General features: G+C 42.2%; 1 protein-coding gene across 1 annotated transcript in view; it reads right to left on the reverse strand.

Moving 5' to 3' along the window:
* Window positions 1-17,541, reverse strand: part of CHRNB3 (cholinergic receptor nicotinic beta 3 subunit) — a 41,539-nt gene extending 23,998 nt beyond the window's left edge. The window contains exons 1-3 of the mRNA XM_036749993.1: window positions 17,487-17,541; window positions 2,747-2,898; window positions 279-323 (exon numbers count right to left, since the gene is read on the reverse strand). Coding sequence (XP_036605888.1) covers window positions 279-323; window positions 2,747-2,898; window positions 17,487-17,541 — 252 coding nt within the window. The remainder of the gene's footprint in view (window positions 1-278; window positions 324-2,746; window positions 2,899-17,486) is intronic.
* Between the last annotated feature and the right edge of the window lie 6,361 nt (window positions 17,542-23,902).

Genomic DNA, 23,902 nt, shown 5'->3' on the forward strand with positions numbered 1-23,902 from the left:
ATCTATAAGTTCCATAACTGTCCTGTCTAAATGTTGAATATCTCCTCCCTTCCCTTAGCACCTACCACTCTGCTTTACACATAGTAGGCACTTAATATTGCTTATTAAGTTGTACTGAAATGAATTGAAAGAGTGTTTAGATTTGAGGATTGGGGCACGTACTTAAGTCAGAGGGCCTCAAGGCTCCTTATTAGCATTTCTTCCTTAATATTAAAAAAAATCAATATTTCCAAATTCTTCTGCGGAATTAATTTGTTACCTTTTTGTTTTTAGGTTACCTGTTTAAGCCATACATTCGTTGTCATCAGCTGATTCTTTTCATCCTAGGAAAATGACAAGGAAAAGAAAGTGTCAATTGAAACAAAGAACATTGCATGAGGTCGCTATTTGTCTAAGATCACCCTCTATTTAAGTACATCTTTGGAAGGGTTTAGAGGACTCCACAGAAATAATCATTTCATTCATTCTCAGTAATTTGCCAACTGCTAAGGTGTTTGAGTTTGAGATGGTTCAGAAAGGCCATTACTCACTGAAATGGACCAGTGATTACTAGACCAAACAACTCTTACGTAGGAAAGCTGCCTCTGTCAGTGTTCCCCCGAAGCTGATATCCAGGAAGATACTTTACTGTTACTGGTTAGAAGGTAGCTACTTGGTTGACTCAAGAAGTAGGATGGATAGAGGAAAGGGGAAGCATATTTTTGCAAACATTAGAAAAAACAGAGAAAAGCTAAACAGAGCATTCCAGAGGAGTCCAACCAGGATTTTAAGGGGCTTGGACACTATGCTATACATGGATTAGCTGAAGAAATCGGGGCTGTTTAGTCTAGAGAGTAAAAGACCTAAGGGGAAGGACATGATAACTGTCTTCAAGTAATTAAAGAGTTTTCGCATGTGTTAGACTTGTTCTGCTTTGATCCAGAAGGCAGCACATATGGAAGATTTAGGCAAAGAGGTGAATTTAGGCTCAATATAAGGGGCATCTAGTTGGTACAGTGGATAGAGTGCCTGGCCAGGAAGACCTGAGTTCAAATCTGACCTACATGACCCTGAAGTCACTTAACCCTGTTTGCCTCAGTTTCCTCATCTGTAAAATGAACTGGAGAAGGAAATGGCAAACTACTCCAGTATCTCTGCCAAGAAGATCCCAGATGGGATCACAAAGAGTTGGACATGACTGAAACGACTGAGCAACAAAAAGGAAAAACTCTGACAGTGGGATCTGCCCAAAAACAGAACGAGTCTTAGTTCTTCCTCAATAGAGGTCTTCGAGCCAAAGATGGATGGCCTCTTGTCAGGGAGCATGGAGCAGGTTTTTGTTCACATAAAGGCTGTACTTGATAATATGTAAGGTTCCTTCCAGTTCTGAGATTCAGCGATTCACAACTTTGAGGTAAAGAAACGTGCTAGCCTTAAGCTAGTAGGCAGTCAGTTAGGATATACTCACGTGAGATGGTAAAAGGATGAACGCAGGATTTGGGGAAACTAAGTAAGGGGACTTTAAGCATTTGGGAATTTAAGGATCATCAGTTTTCCTACAGTTATCATTACAAGAGAGGTAAAGATTTAGTGTGTGGACAGGTTACCAAATTCTACAAGCATTTGTTATAGAAATTCACAATGAGTATACATCCCAGAGTTAACACCAATTTCAAGGAAAGGAAGTATGCTTTTTTTTTTGGAGGGGGGAAGGCAGGGTGATTGGAGTCAAGTGATTTGCCCAAGGTCACACAACTCATAAGTGTCAAGTTTCTGAGGTCACATTTGAACTCAGGTCCTCTGGACTCCAGGGCTGGTACTCTATTCACTGTACCACCTAGCTGCCCCAGGAAGGATGCTTTTAACAAGGTTGTGCAAAAGGAATATCCTTTGTTAGACCTTGCATCCCAATTTGAAGTTCAGAAAATATGGTCCTCATAGTTATAGAGAAAAGCAAAGATATAGGTTAGTGTGTTCATTGAGTGAGATGAGTGTCTTAATTAAGAGTTTCTTGAAGATAAGTCAATAGGGTTTAGGGGTCTATTAGTAACTTATTTTCTAGAACAATAACTCTAACCAAGTTGAGGCTCTCATGACAGCTAGTGCTCAGTGTATCATCTGCCCTAAAACAGCAAAAATAAAAATATCCCTTTCCCCATTTTGCTCTGCCCTTCATTTTGGACTCATCCCTAGCAAAATCAGGAGGAAAAAAAAAGAAACTGTTGTGATGGGATTTGAACCGAACACAGCAGAATTAATGACACACTGGAAAGCATAGCAGTTGTCCCAGGTCAGGTCAATTCGTGTTTAGTTACTGTCTTCTATCCCCTGACTCCTTCTTCAATTCCTTCAGGGCATTTGGTACAAGTTAGCCCTGAGTTATGTATTTAGAGCTGGAAGGAACCTTATAGATCATATTATGGTTGAGTAAACATCACATTTTGTAGCTAAGGTAGGCACAGAGAACTTACGTGACTTGGCCACAGTCACACAAGTAGTAAGGGACAAAGTCAAGGTTTGAACCTGGGTCCTCAGAGTCCAAATATAGGGCTCTTTTCATTACACCCTCACTGTGTAATTTCCAATGACATCTTCCATGCCCAAACAAGAGCTCTTAACCGTGGTCACAAATCTCCATTTTACTTCCACAAAGCTTCTCACTTTTTCCCTTCCAGATTTCCAGTGTGCCTTTCTCTCACAATTTTTTTTAGGTCTTAGTCAAACAACTAGGTTAATGACTCTATTTTGGGGATTCTCAGTTACTTACCACATCTACTAGCTGAGATATTTTTAATCCAAAATACACTTTTATGGTATCATTGGCATTCAATACAGGGCGGACCCATTTGTGGTACCCTTGGAATAAGTTCCTGAGGAGGGCATCTTCAGTTTCTGCTATGGAACTGAACCCTAGAGAGGCTATAAGGACAAAGAAAAATTCAGAATTAATAAAGCATGATGCTGAGTTTAGCTTTCAAAGCTTTTATAAGGAAAAGGAGTATGGTGGGCAAGAGTTAAATGAATGACGTAAAAATAATTACATAATGAACTAAACTTCCTCTGATGCTGCCTTGCTGTGTGGAGGTGACCAGCCTCTCAAAGGCTGAGCTCAAACTTTGGTAGCTGCTACTCAGCTAGAAAGGCTTCAAGTAAAGGCCCTTTTCTGGTGGGTGTGTCTGTCATCTGAAGATCAGGCCACAGAGGCTCATCAGCAGGATGACTTCCAGGTGATGAATTTTTCCAGCTAAAGTCACTTACAGTTATAATCTACTTAAGGCAATTTTTTTTGTATGCCATGGACCCTTTTGGCAGTCTAGTGAGGTCCACAGGCCTTCTCAGAATAATGTTTTTAAATAATTGAAGAAAATGCTGAATTTCAGTTAGAAATTAATGCAAATGAAAATGTTATCCACCCTCCCATCTAAGTCCAGAGACATCTTGAAATCTATCCATAGACCATGGGCCAAAAGTTAAGAACCCCTTTTCTAAGGTATAGTGGCCATACAAATCAAAACATTCATTTTGAATTTTGGAAATACAAAAGTCAGTCAGTTAATAAGCATTTATTAAGTACCTACGGCATGTCCCAGGCATTGTGCTAATCTCTGGGGACACAAAGAAAGGCGAAAGACGGTCCCTGTTCTCAAGGAGCTCACAGTCTAACAGCCAAGAGGTCATACCACGCTGACTACCTAGTAACATCGAATAATAATCATAGTCAGCTTTTACATTGTACTTTTAAGTTTGTAAAGTTTGTATGTATTTTTTTGTTGTTGTTGTTGAGTTTGTTTCAGTCATATCCAATTCTTCGTGACCCTGTTTGGGGTTTCCTTGGCAAAGATACCAGCATGGCTTGCCATTCCTTCTCCGGCTCATTTTATAGACGAGGAAATGGAGGCAAACAGGGTTAAGCAATTTGCCCAGGGTCATACAGCTAGGAAGTGTCTAAGATCAGATTTGAACTTAGGAAGATGAGTCTTCCTGACTGCAGGCCTGACACTCTATCCACTGGGCCACTAGGCTGCCCCAGGGGTAAGACCAGCTTTTTGGGAAAATTCCCTCGCTGCTACACACACACAAACATGCACACAGGCATATATACACATAGACATATATACATATGCATATATGTAATGTGTGTATATGTGTGTATATTATATAATTTCATGTGATCCCCACAGCCTTGTGAGATAGCTGCGATTATTAACTCCTTTTTATAGCTCAGGAAACAGACTCAGAAGCAGCCAGGTGGCTTAGTGAATAGAGCACTGTATTTGGAGTCAGGAAGACTTGAGTTCAAATCTAGCTCCAGACACTTACCATGGGCAAATTATTTAACCCCTGTTTGCCTCAGCTACCTCATCTATAAGATGGGGTTAATAATAGAACCTACCCCTCACAGTTGTTGTGCGGATCAAATGAGAAAATATTTTTAAAGTACTCTGGAAACCTTGAAGTGCTGTATGAATATCATTGTCAGCATTATTCAGAGAGATTAAGCGATTTGTTCTGAGTCACACAGCTTATATACATCTAGGGCAGAATTCAAACTCTGGCCTTCCTGACCCCAAGTCGGGTACTCTATCTATAATGCCTTTCTAGCTGCCTCCCAAAAGACAATAAGAATCTCTAAAGACCAGCCCACATAGAGGATTTTAGAACTATGAGGGATTAATGATATGAAGGGGCTATTAGGACTTTTTTTTTTAAATGTAAAGAGAGTCAGTGTTTTTTGTCTTGCTTTGTTTTGTTTATTTTTTGAGAATTTCCACATATACAAAATGTAAACTGCTGAGTGCTAACCCTCTCTGTGACTTCTTGAGGTTTGGGCTCCCTGTATAAGTGTGGTAATCCAATTGTACAAGTATGAACATATGTGTGTGTGTGCAGATATTTCTATGTACATGTGTATGCCAGGCCTAGTGAAGCTTCTTAATTAACAGATTCCTGATTAGTAAAATCTTCAAAACTGGAATTCCACACTGATCGATTTGCCCAAATCTCTTTCTTTTCTAATTCTGTATATGTAGTGAAGTCTTCAGTTTTTTTTTCCTTCCTGCCATGCAATAATACTGGCGGAGTACTTGGGCATCTTTTCCTCCTTCTAATCTGGATGTTGTGGGAAATAGTTGTGGATAATTTGAATAATTTCATCCTGTTAGACTCAGAGAGACAATTAGGGGAAACTGGGTTATTTTGTTCAACTTCTAGAAATACCTTGTCTCAGAGCTCAGGAAAAGGGACTATCAGACCACACCAAGGTGTGTTCAGTTTGAATTGTGGTTCCTATCTATTTCAGGTCTCCCACAAAAGCTCTCCCAGAAATTAGGAGCAATGCCACCTCTCTTATCTCTGAGCTGCAGACACAAGACTGAGCTCCTTGAGGGTAGGGACTGTCTTTTGCCTTCCTTTGTACCTCTAGCACTTAGCACAATGCCTGGCACATTGTAGATGCTTAAGAAGTGTTGTATATCTGGCCAGGGATGTAGGGACCGATCAAATGTAAATGATGTGTTTCTCAGTACTCCTTATGGTGTCTTGCTTCTTTTCATTTATTTTGTTTCTTATTTTTCTTTTTTTTTGCAGTGGAATATTTTCTAGTTGATTACATACAGATTTAACTTTCCATAAAATTCCTTGAAATACTTCCAAACACCAAATAGTGCAAAATATAAAACCAACTAAAGAGCAAAAAAAGAAAGAAAATCTTGTTTGCTATGCATAAATGAAAACAAACTAAGTGAAGTTCTTAGAAAAAAGCTGTTTACTAATTGCTTTGAGAAGTTCATTTCCTTTCACTACTGTGGGTCGTTCCCTAATTAACAGCATTATTACCTGTCAAGTGAGTTCTCCTGGAAGTTTCTGGTCTTCCCTGAATTCTGAAACAGCACCCTGAAGGCAACTGGACCAAGAAGTCTAAATAATTCCAGTAGAGTTCCCTTTGCGAAAGACTCGTGGAAATAGATATTCTCTGAAAACCAAATCCTTCCTTCCAGTAGGGAGATTCCATAGAAACAATAGATAACTCCCTGGAGTTATGTCTAAATAATTTATTCAGAAGATGGGCTGTAGCAATTTCTAAATAATTTATTCACTAATCAGTCATTGATCTAGTCTCTTTTAGGCCAGAAGAGACCATTTTCCTCTTCCTAAAAAGGTTTTACCTCTTTTATCCAGATATGTACCAGGTCAGTATCAATTAAATAAAAGGACCACTATCTTCCATATTCTATTGTTTCTTTTTTTCTTGATATCTGTGCTTTTTTTCTCTATTTTTTTTGAAGTTACAATACTTTGCTTCCATCTAAGCCAGAAACAAATCACCAATTTCTTTTTCTTTGATCCTTTTGTGTGCTTTGAATTAGTGATTTTAGGTCATCTGGGCTTCCACTAAGGCTTACTTAACTTCTTTCTCACCCTTTCTATTTCCTTAGCATCTTCTTGAAACTTTGTGTTCCTCCTTGTCTTTTGCTTTGACTCTTTGAAGGAGGCTTTAGAGCAGAGATTTTTAACAGGGGGTCTATGAACTTTCAAAAAATTTTAATAACCATATTTCAATATATTTGGTTTCCTTTGTGACCTTGTGTGTTTTATTTTATACATTTAAAAACAAGATTCAGAGAACAGGTCCATAGGTTTCATTGGATTGCTAAAGGGGTCCATCACACACACACACACACACACACACACACACACACACACACACACACACACTGTTAAGAACCTCTTCTTTGCAAAGTAGAACTTCCCCAGAATTGATGGCCTGTTGGATGGTGTCCATTATTCTGGCTTCAGCCATCTATTCCACATACAAACTCCTTGATTTGATCTGTTTCTCTCTTGAAATCCATATAAATGTGTTTAATATCAGTCAACTTTTCTTTAGAACCTATGTACTTCTTTTCTAAGATGACCTTTTCAAAGAGCAGCCTCCAATAGGACAATCAGTCCTTGTCCTGGTGGAGTACATTGGACTCTTTATCCACAGTTCCTTCTATGATGATACACCGCCCATTTCTCCTTGTCACTTGGGACAGAATAGACTTTCCCTAAAACTTGGAACTGTCCCAGGTATAGCCTGGGCAGACTGCAAGGCCAGTGCCTGGTACAGGTTGGCAGTGCCAAACTCCTGCTCAAAGGGCTCTAGGAGGCCTATCCCAGTGCCAGGGAGCAGGAAAGGGGCGGTCTTGTCCTAGCTGTGGCAGGCAAGTAGGGGGAGGGAGGTCCATAGGGCTACCACCCTCAGACACCTAGTGCCACCAGCATAGCAAGGGCTCACCTCTTTTCATTTCATATGCTCCAAAGTCTTCAGTGGGATCCTATTACCTATCAAGTAAAATTTGCATTGCTTTTTCTAGTATTCAAGGCCTTTCTTACCCTTTGAACTTCATCTCATGAGCAAAGAGAATGCTTCCTCTCCCTTATACTCCATGTTCCAGACAAACTAGATAATTCTCTGTCCTGAATATTTAATTCATAACAGTGCAACAAATATTTTTTTCTGTTTTTTTTTTGGAAGGGGGAAGGCAGGGCAATTGGGGTTAAGTGACTTGTCCAAGGTCACACAGCTAGTAAGTGGGTCAAGTGTCTGAGGCTGGATTTGAACTCAGGTACTCCTGACTCCAGGGTTAGTGCTGTACTCACTGGACCCATAACTGCCCCACAACAAACATTTTTAAAGCATCTGTGGACGCAGAGATAAAAAAGAAATAATCCCTGGCCTCAAGGGGTTTATATTCTACTTTAGGGCTGGGGTGGTGGTATATAAAATGTATACATAAGCAGGCCAATACAAGATGATTTGAGGAGGGGGTGGGTATTAACAGTTGGAGGATCAAGAAAGAGCTTGTAAGGAGGAGGTCCCTAAGCTGTGCCTTGAAAGAAGCTAAGTACTCTAAGAGGTGGAAGCGAGGAAGGCAACAGTCTATGTAAAGGACTGGAGGTGGGAAATGGAGAGTTGTGGATAGGCAACAGCTGGCAGGACAATTTGATAGGATAATAGGAAATGTCTGGAAAGGTAAGTGGAGGCCAGATTGTGAAGGTTTTAAAATGCCAACGTATAGTTTATTCTATTAACAATAGGAAACCACTGAAGATATTTGTATAGAGGAATAACATGTTTAGGCCTGAGCCTTAAGAATATTTTGGTAGCTATGCGGAGGTTGGAATGGAGAGGAAAGAGGCTAGAAGTAGGGAGATTGCTTAGGAGGCTATTGTGATAGTCCAAATGAGAAGGCCTGAGAAAGGCCCTGTGAATAAAGAAAGAAATAGGTGTAAGAGATGATGACTTATTATGTTAAATGTCATAGTATCATTATAAATGCAATTATTATTAGCTAGATCTAGACTGCTCTTTAAGATGACGTTATGGAGGTAGATTTTATAAGACTTAACCACTGATTCCATAAGGTAGAAGGAAGAATCAAAGATGACTTCAAAGTTACAAAGCTGGTGGTGCCATTGACAGAAACAAAGAAGTTTGAAGAAGAGTGGGTTTATGGAAGAAAAAATTTTGGACATGTTAAGTCTGAGAGGTCTAGGAGACAGCCAAGTAGAGATATCCAAAAGGTGATACAGGACTAGACTTCCAGAGAGAGAGAGATTAGGGCTGGGTGTATAGGTAGGTTTGGTGTTAGGAAGACCTGAGTTCAAATCTGGATCAAATCTGTGACCCTTGGGCAAGTCACTTAACCTCAGCCTGCCTCAGTTTCCTCGCCTGTTAAATGGGAATAGTGATAGCCCCAGGGTTGTGGTGCAAATCCAGTGAGATAACAATTACAAAGCCTTCAGCACAGTGCCTGGCACGTAGCAAGTGCTACATAAATCATTTTTTTTATTATTTGCTTATAAATGATAATCAAACCTATGGGAGTTGGTGAGCTCACTAAGAGAGACTGTGGAGAGAAAGAGAAGCAGGCCTAGGAGAGCCTTGAGGGACACCCATGCTTAATGGGAGGGAGAAGAAGAACGATCTGGCAAAGATTTCTGAGGAGGAGCAGTCAGACTCTAGAACAGCAGCTAGGATGGAACAGGGTTGCAGAGGCCCAGAAAAGCACAAAGGATACTGACGGTATTCAGCCGTATCAAACACGGCTTTGAGATCCCAAAGGATGAGGACTGAGAAAAAGGCCACTGGATTTGGCAGCTGAGATGTCTGTCAATCTTGACAAAAAAAATAGAGTTCCATTTGAGCGGTGGGACCAGAGGCCAGACTGTAAGAGCCAAGAAATGAGTGGGAGGAAGAGAAGTAGAAGCAATGGTGTAAGCATTTTTGTTTTTTCTCTAGGAGTTTGACTATAAAAAGGAAAAGAGATATAGGACAACAGTATTGAGGGATGGCGGCTTTATGCAAAGGATTTTTTAAAATGTATTTATTTATTTTTCATTTTCAACATTCACTTCCATAAGATTTTGAGTTCCAAATTTTCTCCCCACCTCTCCCCTCCCCCACCCCAAGATGGCATGTAATTTGATATAATCTCTACATATATATATTCATATGGAACCTATTTTCACATTAGTCATGTTGTAAAGAATTAGAACCAATGGGAGAAAACACAAGAAAGAAGAAACAAACAAAAACAAGAAAAAAAGAGTGAGAAAGCAAATAATATGCTTCAATCCGCATTCAGACTCCATAGTTCTTTCTCTGGATGTGGATGGCATTTTCCATCATGAGTCTGTTGGAGTTGTCTTGGATCCTTGCATTGCTAAGAAGAGATATTAAGTCTATCAAAGTTAGTCATCTATGCAAAGGTTTCTTAAGGCCTGGGGAGACATGGGCATGTGTGTAGATGGCCAGGAAGAAGCCAGTGGATAGGGAGAGATAAAAGATCAGAGAGAGAAGAGAATAATTAGAGCGGTGAGCTCTTGGAAGAGGCATGTGGGATGGTATTGAGGATACGAGTGACAAGGAGAAGGATCAGAGATCTGGAAGGAGGTTTAGAGGCCATCTGGTCCAACCTCTTCATTTTATAGGTTACAAAAATGATACCTTAAAGGACCTTAAGTGAAGTATCCCAGGAGATAGAGGTAATAAGCATGAGGTAGGATTTGAATTTAGCTCTCCTGACTCCGCATCCCATATTCTTCCCACTACCTCTTGGGCCACCATTTTGTAAGAGACTCTAGCAAAGCAGTGGGGGGAAGGTGAAAAGGGGTTTTGAGGTGTGGAGAAGAGAGAGCCCAGCTGAATGGCCTGTTTTCCTAGTAAAGCTAAAGGTAAGGACTTCTGCTAAGAGGGAGAGAGAGAAGATTTGAAAGTTGCTGTGGGGAATATGATAGTGATTGTGGGAAGAATGAAAGAATCCATGTGTATCAGTGGGGGCCCAGTTAAAATAAGACAAATGCATTGTGGACCCAGAGCATATGGTTAACTGCATTTCCCCTGTAGGATTCTGCAGCACCAAGTGGCATTGGAGAAGGTAAAATAGTTGTGTCATCCCAGAGTTTGGGTTTGGGAAGGCACAAGCAATAAATGAAGGCAGGGTATACTTGAGCTGCCAACGACGGTGTCTGAACTGTGAAGGGAGGAAAGTGAGACCAGTACAGGGTGATGGACTGGAGGGCCTGGACACTGCTGTTGCTCATCCTTCATTCTCAAAGAGGACCAATGACATCCTGAGGGGGAGGCAGGAGCCATGCAAAGTCATCAGCCTTGTTCTGTCTTCCAGAATCAACCGAGTCCAGTGGCAAGACAAAAGCCAAGACTACTGGCAATGGCCGAGGTTAGAGTGGGTGATCTTGGCCTTCCTAAGTTAAGGTGTTTCTCAGGTCTCAGTTTGTCTGAGGCAACGCCCATTTAGTGACTAAGGGCTAGGTAAGAATTGAGACAAAACATGGCCTAGTTTACCTGCAGATTGCAGTGAAAGTGAAGAACAGATTTGGAAGATATAAGGCTGAGAGAGAGAGAAGGAAGGACAAGATGTTATAATGAAGAGGAAAATTTCAGAGTTCAGGATCACAGAGGATAGTTCAGTTTTAGTGATGCTGACTTCTAAGGCATAGTATATTGTCTCTGTGGTTGAAAAGAGGGTGTAGATTCAAGAAGGTTAAATGATTTACCCAAATTCACACCGGTGGTAAGCATCAAAGGTGGAATTTGAATCTGTGTCCTCTGACTTGAAAGCTAGTACCCTAGTGAACCATACAAAGGCTACCAGACTATCAGCTTCATGAGGATTACTGGAGGGCAGGAATTAAATCTTAACTAAATTTCATGTAACACTACACCAGTGCTGGGCTCGGGGAGCTATAGGGTACCTAGCTTCTCCCAATAAGGAGCCCCCACCTCAAACTCTAGCTTGTGCAGATTGGGTTGAGTCCTGGGGGAGCTTGACCTCTGAATGGGAGGAGTCAGGTTCTTTTCCCTCATCCTCTGTCTTTTTCCCTCCCTACTTTGAAGCCCAAAGGAAAATCAATTAAAGCTTAGATTTGCCTTATTTCTATGGTATCCCTCAAAAGGAAATAGAAAAAGAAATACTTAAAACACAGAAGACTAAAAAGCACACGCTAGCAAAGACTTAAAACACCATACAAGTCTCATTATATTCTCTCAAAAGATCAATATTTAAAGTATTAAAATATGAAACATTTTGTGAGACTGCTGAAGTCATTCCCCCTTCACCTCAGCTGTGTACGGTTTGTACGTCTTCCTCAAGGTCTATGTCTTCTGGCACACCAGGGCATAGCTTGGACTCATACTCCTAGGAGTGGTTATCTTCTCCTAGAAGGGTATAGTGCCAAAAAGCTCCCTCTACCAATTAGGATTCGGAATCTGAAGGACTCGGGAATGCCTGATTTCTCATATTCTTGAGGTTGTCTTCAAGATTGGAAATATCCATCTCAGGATCACTGTTTGGTCACCTATGCTCAGGGAAAGAAATATGAAACAGAAGAGACCACCAGGGGTCCAAAGTCCTTCAGGCTCAGGCTTAGCTAGGTCAGACATGTGCTTATTACCATATTTGAGCATCTACCATAGCTGACAGGGATGGGAAAGGAGAACAAAACCTTCTCCCCACTATGGGAAGTCCAAGGGAGTTTTCAGAGTTACCCTATACTCAGAAAAGAGGAAGAAGAAATCAAGAGCAGAACTGATCTCTCCCTTCGAGGTCCACTGAATGAGTGGCTCAGTGACCAATCCTCTTTGACTTACTCCCAAGCCCTATGTTCATTCTGCCATGCAATGCTACCTTAATCAGAAGGATGGGTATTCCAAGACCAGATAATAATAATGGCTAATATTCATATAGAGCTTACTATGTGTAGATACTGTGCTAAGTGCTTTACAACTCTTGTCTCATTTCATCCTCAAAGCAACCCTGGGAGTTAGATGCTATTATTATCCCTGTTTTAGAGATGAAGAAGCTGAGGTGAACTGGGGCAAAATGACTTGCCCAGGGTCACACAGCTATTAAATGTCTGAGGCCAGATTTGAACTCAAGTATTTCTGATTCCAGGCTTGGCACTCTGTTCAGTGTACTGCCTAGCTGCCCACAAGTGACAGTTGCCTTCTGTTCCACCGAGACCAACTCTAAGTTTTCTATTGGGAGTATCTTTTCTACCACTAGGAAAGATGTCCTGTATAAGTACATCCACCCTTTTCAATTAAAAGAAGGTTTAATCAAGTCAACAAAAGCAAGTCTAACATGGATAATTATCTACAATTGACAGTGGGTACAAGGCAGAGATTACACAAGGCCTCTGCCCACTCAGGTTGGGTGGTGCATGCACTGTGCATGTGTACGGGCACATAACTCCTGAATGGCTGAGAGAATACTGAGCCACAGTGCTGTGTGTACCTGAATGAAGGAGATGGGACGTTTTCAGATTGTTGGAGAACTTTGAGGGAGATGGCTGTGAGAGAAGTGTGCTAACCTTTGAATAGCTAATAGAGCTATATAGGAAGCCAGTCCTCCTCCCCCAATTGTGCTTTGACTTCTAGTGCTTAAACCTCTGAAACTAATAAAAATATGCTCCCCAATGGCGAAATCTAAGATTGTTCCCTTTCCTGGTTTGAGCTGAGATATTATCTTGCTCCCAGACAAAGAACCCATCTACTCTTATGTATCCTTGGGCTATTTGAATCTGTACAACCTTACCAATTTTTCTATATACTGCTTACTTTGAGAAAGAGGTTTGGTAAAGATGTTTACTAGCCATCTGTGATGGTCCTTTATGTAACCTCATGAAAGGGTTGGTGGTGACAGTAAGCTAGATAATACCTTCCCCTTTGAGGATGATCAGGGAAAGTGGTGTTTATCTTGTGCCCCAAAGTATCATACCCCTAGACTAGCAATATTTGAGGTATGGTGGATAGGTATAATTCTAATCCAATAAAACTTTTTGAAGGTAGGTGAGTGAAGAAGCTAGTGCATATCTCCAGCCCTCCTCCTGCTTCCCACAGATGTGGCAATCACAGGTTCCCTTGGAGAGGGGTGGGTGGGATCCTAGATCAGATATCGATCCAACCCACACATGAGCTAATCTGTGTTTTTATTTAGACAGCAATCAGACGTGTCTATCATACATTTAGTTAGGGTATGTGCAGACATGGTCAACTGTGAATTGGCACATGTTGAATCTTAAATCAGACTTGATATGCCACACCACTTGTCAGTAGGTGTAGGCTCATGACACAAGTGAGCTGTGTCATACTGATAACTGTATTTGAACATGAAATGTGTAGACTTGAAGTCAACTAATATTTGTGCAGAAGTTAAAAATACCATAATTTGTATTATATTTCTCAATGTCCTTCATTTTGGTAAGAATGCTACAGTAAGGTGTTTGGTTTTTTTAATCCCATCACTTTTTTAAAAAATGGAAACAACTAAAGAATGATTATGGTAATCATTTAAAATTTAATGATTAAATTTAATTATACATATTTATTTTTCTAAAAGTTTTGAGGGGGGTCTAGTAATTTTTTTGTTAAAAAGGAGGTATTGCTCTATAGTTTGAAAACTATTATCTCAGTTGAGGGTTGTATGATTTGAAAGACTCATGATAAAAGACATCAACCGGTAGCCAACCTGCTGGGAATGAACCTCTCTGAACTTAGGTAGAGTAGTCCTCAGATGATAGACAGGTAATCTGTATCTGGGAATGTACTTGGAGCTTTTCCAGCTTGGTGGAATCTACCAGAACTTGTGTCCTACTGGTATAGCCTTTGAGAACCCAGGGTCTGCTGTACACCATGAAGAGGCATTAGAGATTCCCAGTGCCTGGTACATAGTAGATGCTTAATAAAATGCTTGCTTGATTGGAGGAAACTTTAGTTGAAGTTGTCAAACCATTTTCCTCCATTTTTGCTTCAGAGAATATGATCACTATGAACATGGGAATCCCTTTGCCTAAATTTCTGCCTATGATCTCTCTGTCATGGTCCCCCATGCCAGAGTCACAACTAGTAATCCTTATGCTTGGGTCAAAATCAGTTGAATGTAGTGGGGAGCTGGGCAGGGCAGAAGTGGCAATTCAGGTTCAGTAGCTGGGAGAGGGGACTGATCATCCCTTAGAGAGCCTGGATGTTGCCTCTACAAGGCCTGGAGGGAAGATGGGCCCTGGGAGGGCACCATGGTGATGGTACCCTATGGATAGCAGCCAAGGAATAGTTATGGTACCCAGAGACACTGGACAGTGAGGGACCGAAGAGTACAATTAGAGGTACAGCAGTCACCACCAAGAAAAGTCTTAAATCTGCCTTTGCTCTGGACAGTCCAACACAATTTCAGAAAATATAATGTTTAGCTATGAATTAAAACAATGCATTATCTCTTGATGACCTGGGGAATGTCCCTTCTTGTTTCCATTCCCTATACACTACGCTCTTCCTTCTCCTTACCTGTCCCATATCTGGGCCTCATTTTTACCTATTGGCTGATTCCTTTAGGAACCAGCCTGGCAGACTCCCAGGCTCGCAGCTGTCCTTCCCCAGGAAACGAGCTCTCTTCTCCCTCTAGGGAGGTCACAGGCTGAGAAAGCCCTCGGACTGAGGCACCTGCTCCCTTCAGCAGGACACACCAAGGCTCAGAAGGGTTGGCTGAGCTGCCAAGCTTTTCTCTCAGCAGAATCAGAATCAGGGAATCCTTGAGTACACAGCCTCAAGAGGCAGAATGCTGCGGGGCAGAGTGGGTCCTTAGGGGTGTGCCGATGCCAGGTAACAGAGCCACCTCTACGGTTTCTATCCAGCAGGGAATCGACCAACTTGACTGCTGTTTTCTCCTAGCAACCAGCTGCTTCTGACTGATGTGATGGTTATGGCTGGTTTTTCTTTTAGTTTTTCTTTTGGTAACCTTATTTACTTTAATCCACATGGTGTGGTAGTGGATAGAACTCAGACCTTAGAGTCAGGAAGACCTAGATCAGAGACTTACTAGCTATTGCTACTGGGCGAATCACTATACCTTACTGTGACTCAGTTTCCTTATATAGTAAAGTGAAGGACCTGTTCTTGATGAGCTCCAAGATCTTTTCTGGCTTTAAATCTATGCTTTCTCTACTGGATGACCACCTCCACCTTCTCCTGACCTTCTCACCTACTCTTCTTTCACTTCAGACTCCATTCCAGAATCCCCTCCCCCCATAGGTGAGTTTTCACCCTATTTTGCTGGGGTCCAGTCCTCCACACCATTTCCTAACTGTTTACCTGTCCTTCCCCCCACTTTTTCTATCACCTCTTCATGTGTTGTCTTCCCCTATTAGAATATAAGCTCTTTGAGCAGCTTGACTGATTTACATGCTCATATTTGTGTCCCCAGAGCTTAAGATGGGGACTGATACACAGTAAGTGCTTAATAAATCCTTTGTCTATCTTTAGTTATCTCCCCTCCTCAGTTTCTTTACCTGTAAAATGGGAGAGGGTTGGGTGGGCTAGATCAATTCTAGGTTCCTACATTCTGTGTGTGTGTGTGTGTGTGTGTATGTCAACTTGGGGGTCCTTATCTCACCCAGGCTGGAAGCCCATCAGCCCATCATGGGCTCTATTCTACTACTGATCAGCATGGAAACTTTCATCTATTTCATTTTTCTGACTTGGACCAATTTATCCCTCCTTAATGAGGGTAGCCTTCCACTCCTGGGGGCTCACTATTTTGGCAAAAGACTTATGTGAGATCACCCAGTTGGCTTTAGCCCTACTCTCTCAGACCCCCTGTTAAATTACCAGCACCTGAGGGCAGGGACTGTGCCATTTTTCATTTTTGTATATCCAACATGGCCCCCCTCGAACACTGATGTTTTGTTGATTTGAATGAATGCAGGGACTAACCCCAGAAGGCAGTTCTTCCTCCCATCATAATGGATTACATTTATATAGTGCCTTAGGGTTAATAAAATTCATGCTGGAAAGGAATAATCAAGGTATTTCCCTAGCCTGCTGAGGTAACAACGACCCCCACCCCATCCCTTAGATGTGCCCATGAACCATTTCTAATGCTCTTATGTAACACCTATTATACAGAGGCATCGATGTACAAAGGTTTGTATTTTCTGCTATTGTTAGCCAAAGAAAGGAAAAGAAAGAATCTGGTCGTTTTACAAAAAATGATAAACACTTAGGAGTTTAGGTGAAAATTTGTCAGAAATGCAAATAGCAAATTTACCTTAAAATCCACTGACTTTTTTTTTTATTTTGAAGGGCCATTATATAGCAAAGTAAATACAGAAGTTTGCCAAATTTGATGATGTTTGAAGCAATAAAAAAGTGAATTAATTTAAAAACTCACAAAGTTAGAATGCTAATATTGGCCTCTCCTCTTCCTCTCTTCTCTTTTTCCTTCTTTCTTGCTTTTCTGTTACTGTTCATTCCTCACCCTTTGCCCCAGTGTTCCTCTGCTTTCAATAAATACATGTGTAAATATATGTACTAACAATGATGGTAGGGGGGATTTAAACCCCGCTCTTCCTTATTCCAGGTCCATCACTTCATCTTTATCTATAGACACATGCATGTATGTGTATACATGTAACATGGCACCCAAACCTACTTCAGATGTTTACGCAGGTCTAAAAATAAAGAAACCTACTTCCATGTCCTTACATAGATGGAAACAGTTATAACCAGGAGACAGGTTTCTGCACCAAACATATTGTGCCAGCTTTTGAATGTCATCAACTCTTTCAGCAACTTTTAAAAACTTTTTTTAAAAATGTTTTATTTATTTTCAACATTTAAAAAAAATTTTAAATTACTTTTTAGCAACTTTTTGCCAGTACAACCTATCCCTTTAAATTACCAGCCCCGATTTAAAGGAATATCATGATCCCAGACTTCCCAGGGCACCGCAGAAGTTCTCAGAATTCTGGAACGGCTGATGACATCTTAGAAACATTTAGGTTCCATGACACTGGCAATGGGATCCACACTTACCAGCTGTCATTCAAACTTCCTGGCAAACACATTCCCGGTCCCTACCAGTATACACGGCAGGTCGCTGCGGGATTCCTTCTTAAACCATTCTGCCATCCCACCCTCGGTTTTTAAGTGAACAAGTTGTCCTTACCTGAGGGGCTCACAGCCAGGACGAGGAGTACTGTAAAAAAATCTGGAAACACCATGATGTCTGTCGGTTTTTTGGAGGGCAGTCTTTTTCCTTTTCCCAAACCATAAATTCCCTTTCTAGAAAGGATTTTGAATAGAAAGTGCAATCATTCCCAGTTAAAAGAGGAACACTTGTACCTGAACAGATGGGTAAGTGGAATTCAAACCCTATCTCCCATCAGTCTGATGCATCTTAAAGCACATTTCATTGATTTCCAGGCAGCTGTCACGTCCTTTAAGTATCCCTGGGTCCTAACTCCTGACTTATTTATTTATTCCCTCTCAAGGCTCTGCTGGGCAGTAGAGACTTTGCCAAGTTAGGAAATCAGCCGTATTGTGAGAGCTGGGAGGGGAGTTGCAAACCATCTCGGGCTGTTTTGGTTGCAGATGTCCAAGAAGAAGAGAAACAACACCATACACATCCTTCCAGGAGGCCTGGAGGAAATGTCCTAGGTTGTAGTGTTCTCATGTTGGCTTTTCTATTTGAGCTTGGATTTTTAAAATAACTACTAGATGTGTGAGGACAGGCTTAATACTGTTTCACAGGTCTGTGGCTCTCGAGGATTTCTATCCTATAGCCCTGCCCTGAGGTTCCCCAAGATCCCTCTGTGATCCACTGCCATTTCTCTTTTCCCAAATGGGTGGTATTTCCATGCTTTTGAGAAGGGGAGAGTGACGATGAGGCCTATCTGCTTCATGTATTTCCAATTCTCACCTACTGCAGTGCAGGAAACACTGCAAGCCCTCGGGGAATGAGTGTTGAATGAACAGAGGGGTCTCTAAGGTGTGCTGACCAGTCCTGCAGGCCACGCCCAAAGTTGGGACTGGGGAGGGGACCTCCCTTGGGCTGGAGAGTTTGCCAAGGGATCTCCCACTCCAGTTCATTGCCCTAATCCCCTCTCTTACCTCCCAATAATGACCTCTCCAAACATGGTAAGGGCAGCTAGGTGGCGCAGTGGACATGGTGCCTGGCCTGGAATCAGGAAGACTCATCTTCCAGGATTCTAATCTGGCCTCAGACCTTACTTGCTGTGTGACCCTGGGCAAGTCACTTAACCCTGTTTGCCTCAGTTTCCTCATCTGTAAAATGAGCTGGAGAAGGAATGGCAAACCACTCCAGTTTCTTTGCTAAGAAAAACCCAAATGGGGTCATGAAAAGTTGGACACGACTAAACAACAAACATAGTAAAGGGAGGAGCTATTATACATTTAGTGGATTCCAAACACTGAGGAGATTGCTTGGGCAGTAGCTACATATCAGGAAAAAAAGGGGACTTGAACAGTGTGAACTGAAGGATTTCACAGTGGGTGTGGAGAAAAGGTAACAACTGACTGGGAAGTTACAGCATGGGGAAGGGAGAGGCACACAGAGCCAAAGTGGGTTAAAGAAGACCCTGGCTGCCAATCAGGAGACCAGAGAAAGGGTTAAGTGCCAGGATCAAACTAAATCTGAGGAAGCCGCTAAAAGACACGGTCTGAGAATAATAATGGTTAGCATTGGGGCAGCTAGGTGGCACAGTGAGTAGAGCTCCGGCCCTGGAGTCAGGAGGACCTGAGTTCAAATCCAGCTTCACTTACTAGCTGTGTGACCTTAGGCAAGTCACTTAACCCCATTTGTTCTGCGTTCCCCCTCTGTTGGGGTCCACTACCCCCAACACCCAACTTGTTGGGGTCTGTTACCACCCCCCCCCAACACCCAGACCTTTGTCCAGCAAAGAACCTGATCTTGCGGACAATGAATGGGGCGGGAGCCAAGTTAGTAACTCTGTTTTATTCAGGTTAGAAGCAAACGTTTATATCTTTGGTTACGCAGGCATTAGGGCCACCCTGGTTCCGCCTACTCTCCTCCCCTTCTCTTCCCAGGCTAACCCGAAGTTCCCTGTGGTCAGGCAGTCCAGACAAAGAAAATGAAAGTGCCATGTGCTCAGGCAGGTCCAGACAAAGAGCCGGGAGTGTCACGTTGGCAACAAAGGCGAGGCCGCTCCTCCTGTATCTCAGAGCCCTGAAGGTCCGAGGAGGGCAGGGGTTGGCCCTAACTCGCCTGTTACACCCCTCCAAAAAAAAATAATAGCATTTGTTTCGGGCTTTAAGGTTTGCAAAATACTGTCCACATGTTATCTCATTCTATCCTCACGACTGGGAGGGAGATGTTCTTGTTATCCCCATTTTATAGGGGAAGAAACTGAGTCTGAGGGACTTGCCCAGGATCACACAGCCGATTAATTTCTGAGACAGGATTTGAACTCAGGTCTTTCTGACTCCAGTGGTCACCAAGCTGCCAGAAGAGTTCCCTCCTGGGTAGGATAAAGTTTCCTACTAAGATAGCAGAGAGAACCTCGCAGAGTTTACATAGTTTTCAGTGTTCAGTTTCTGGATGCACGTTCATATTCATACTTCTCGTTTGAGACTATCTATCTATCTTTTAGCATCTTCTAAACTGGCTGCCATTTTAGATGCTTTATCTCTGTAATGTCCTCTGTAATGGTTACCCTCAACTCACAGGAGCCCCCTCACCCCAAATGGCTACTTCAGAATCCGAATGCTACTCAGGCACCCCTAAAACCATAACTCATGAACCTCCACAAACCAACGCCTTTATCTTTAATAGTCAGAGGAGGCAATTAATACAAAGCAAAGATATTTAAGGAACTGGTACAGTAAGAAAAGCAGCAATTAAACATTTCATAGGAACAAACCATTTCTCCCATAAACCAGAGGCAATACACTTTCTCAGGATGAATGTCAGAGTGGACGCACATAGGGAACACATGTGTAGAGGCACAGACCTAAGAAACACCTTGATCCAGGACAAATGTGTGGAGGGTTGTTGGTGATCCGTAAAAAATGTTGTAAGAGCGCATACCTGGGAGGCAATTCACTCCTCCACAGGGCTGCTGATGTCTGCTAGTAATGTAATTATACTGCTTCCACTGGGTCTTCAAGATTCCTAGCGTCCACTTGATAGGGCTCAGTCAAATGCATCATCTCTGCCAGATGCCACTCCACTGGTTGCTGCTTTGCCAAACACTCATCAGCTGGACACAGTCTCCGCCGTTGCTGCTCAGCTGGATGCATAGTTGGGTTTCTGCCTCGGTTGAAATTTTTGGCTCTTTCTTTAAAGGAAAGGCAGGTGCTGTGGTGTTCTTTCAGATTACATAAAGTTTCTAGGCTTTGTCAGGTTCTTTTAGAAAGTAAAGAAAACCTTTGCCCTACGGCCCTACCGAGTCTTGGCTCCAGAGACCTCTCACACCTCCCCAGCAGGAGATTCTCGGTCCCAGGTGCCAAGTTCTTTAGAACAAGGAACAGAGTGCTCCCAGTTCCCAACTAGCTAATAACCTTAGGCTTGGTTTTTCCTTTGTTCCCTTGCTCTGCCCAAAACCTCAGACTAGTTTATGACAAGCATTTAATATACTTCCCAGTTTTCAATACAACATAGGAAGGGCACACAAGCCTCTGAAGGCTATACTGTAATCCATGTAACAGTTATTTGCCTAACAATTTCCAAACATTTCTGGGGTTTGAGATCTTCCAGTTTTAAAATTCTCGAGTCTCTTCCATTCTCACATGTAGGTGAATGGGTAAATAGACAAAGGAACAAGCTATGCCAGGGGCAAGGTCATTGTGTCTGTGACCGATCTAATCTGCATTCCTGGCCTGTATGGTATGTACAGATAAAGCAAGCTCAAAGCTGCTCAGATATTCCACACCTGATGCCCTTCTCAGGTGAGAATGCCTCTTTATAGGATCATTCCATCACTCCAAAAAAGGTAAACAATCACCAGACACTTCCATTGATTTAGCCAAAGGTGTAAACTAGATATAAATTAAATGAAAGCAGATGAAACTACCTGGGAAATACCTAATGATTGGTTGTGGAGAATCAGTCACAGCCTGTGGGACTTCGGATAAAAACAGCAGGCCATTTGGGAAGATGGAATTTCAACAGCAAGCCCACCTAATTGTGGAGCGAAATGCTTGGGGTGGTGGGGCTAAGGGGGAAAATATTTCCCCCTTTCTCCCTCGACCAGAGGAAAACCTTGTAACCTTCTAAAGGTCAGAATGTTTAGACTTCTCAGGACAGCAATGTCCCTGGAATAGTGATGACTGATAGCAACATCTTCACTGGCATTTAAAGACAAACTAAATACACCAAATATAGCAGCCTCAGGACTCTCGCAAGGGCACCAGTGTGCAGAGAGATTGGGCCCCCTCAGGTGAACTTCACGAGTGCTCCCCAAAGGGAGACAAGTACTTCCATCCGACTCCTTTGCCAAATTAGCTAAAGCTCAGATCCACTTTCCCCTGGACTCTATATACTTGTGAGAGAGTGTGCCCTAGACATTTGCAGGAACGCTTTTGTGCCAACTGACCTTTCTATACTACCTATTTCTAAAAGTTAATTAACTGGCTGGCTAATGAATAATCAGTGAGGAGCACAACAGTGATAATATTATAAAACCTCCCCTGACCCCTCAGAGTTACCCCTGGTGTCCTGAGAGGAGGCCTAAGAGTTGGCCCAATCTACTCGTTCCAGTAGGAGCTGGACAACTACTCTCAGACAAGAGCTGCTGCAATAGGAAGCTAGGGATTCAGAGAGTAGGGAAGAAATGCATTCTGGGCAGGGTGGGATGAGGTGGGGTGGAGTGGAGTGGGGACCACCTGTGGAAAAATGGAATGTTGTCAATTGGGAACTGCCAGCAGATGGGCTGGACTGAAATGGAGATGACTTAAGGTAGGGCAGTATGAAGTTAAGACTCTAGTGGAAAGGTAAGTGGGAGCCATATTATGAAGGACTTTAAATGCCAGACTGAGGATTTTGTATTTTATCCTAGATTTTTGAGTATGACATGGTCATATCTGTGTTTTAGGAAGTTTCATTTGGCAACTATGGGAAGGTGGTTTGAAGGTAGGGGTGACTGGAAGCAGGAACACACACTAAGAGGTTCATTAACACTATGTAAGTCACCAGAGCTAGCTGACCTTTGCATTTAAAAAAAAAAAAGAAAACAACCCACAAAAAATGTTGGTTCAGAATTGGGAGGGATCTTAGGGAAAAATCCTGGGACCTAGGATGATCGTGGACCTGATAATGCACATATTTCTGCCACTTATCTTGTTGTTCTGTTTAATGAATCATTTTGCTGAAGTTCCCATAGTTAAACTCCCTTACTACATTCCAAAAACCTGAGGACAGGTGGCTAGACCTGCAACCACAGTTTTGAAGCAAGCCCAACAATTAGCTCTCTAGAGAAGATTAATAAACAAATGTGCTTTATCATGTTTCCCCAAGTTTAGCAACCACCTCCCTGGTATGCTAACTTTCCCTAATGAAACGTATAATTATTGGTTAATTATATGTAATCCTTGGGTTGAGAACAGAAACACTAACATAGATAGTCTCTATATTATAGTTTATAGCAATGTGTAACATACCCATTATAAACTGTTTAATAACAAGTCAGCATCCAGGGGACTAGGCTGCCACTTTTAGCCTGTATCTTCTTCAATACTTCAAAGTTTTAAAATTTAATCTGTGTGGGTATTCCCTTCACCACCAGAGATCACAACTTCCCCACACCTTCTGTGGATGGTGTCCAAGTGCTGCTTTGGCAGAAGGATTCACCGCCCTCTGGCCAGCCCTGTGATACGAACACTTAGCTAGGTTGGTCTTTGGACGACAGAAGTGTATGTGGTCGTCACTGGTCCATATTAATTTCTGTTGTGATGAATCCTTCTGCCAAAGCGGCTCTCAGACACCACATACAGAAGGCTTGGGGAAGTTGTGGTCTGTCTACATGTTAAGTTTTTCCAGTTTGGTGGGATCTGCTGCGTGTGTGCCCCTTGAGGACCCATACACTTCACCTGCATCCCACAAGAAGAGGGCTCTATCTACTGTGTTAGTTAGATAACAAGCATTTATTAAACATTTCCTGTCTGCCAAGAACTGTGCTAAGTCCTGGGGGTACAAAGAAAGGACAAAGTACAGTCCTGCCCTCAAGGAGCTCCTATTCTAATAAGAAGCAAAAAAAAAATGTGCTAACAAGTTGTATACAGTGTTAATGGAAAGTAATTTCAGAAGGAAGTCACTGGGGAGAGATGGGAGGTGAAGGGTGTCTTGAGAATTCAGGATTTAAGCTGAGTATAGAAGGAAGCCAGGCTAGCCAGGAGGTAGAGGGGAGGAGGGACTATTCCAGGCATGGGGAAAGCCAAAGAAAATGGCCAGAATTGGGAGAAGGTGTCTTTGGTTAAATATTTCTATTTACCTGGCATCCACAGAGCCAGCTCTTTCTTTTTGACAGTAAATAAAATCAGGGAAGCCTAACGTTGAAAGGAAGCTTAGAGGTTATCTAATCTAACCCCGATTTAAAACATAAATTT

Source organism: Trichosurus vulpecula, chromosome 3, assembly GCF_011100635.1.
Source record: "Trichosurus vulpecula isolate mTriVul1 chromosome 3, mTriVul1.pri, whole genome shotgun sequence".
Classification (NCBI taxonomy): Eukaryota; Metazoa; Chordata; class Mammalia; order Diprotodontia; family Phalangeridae; genus Trichosurus; species Trichosurus vulpecula.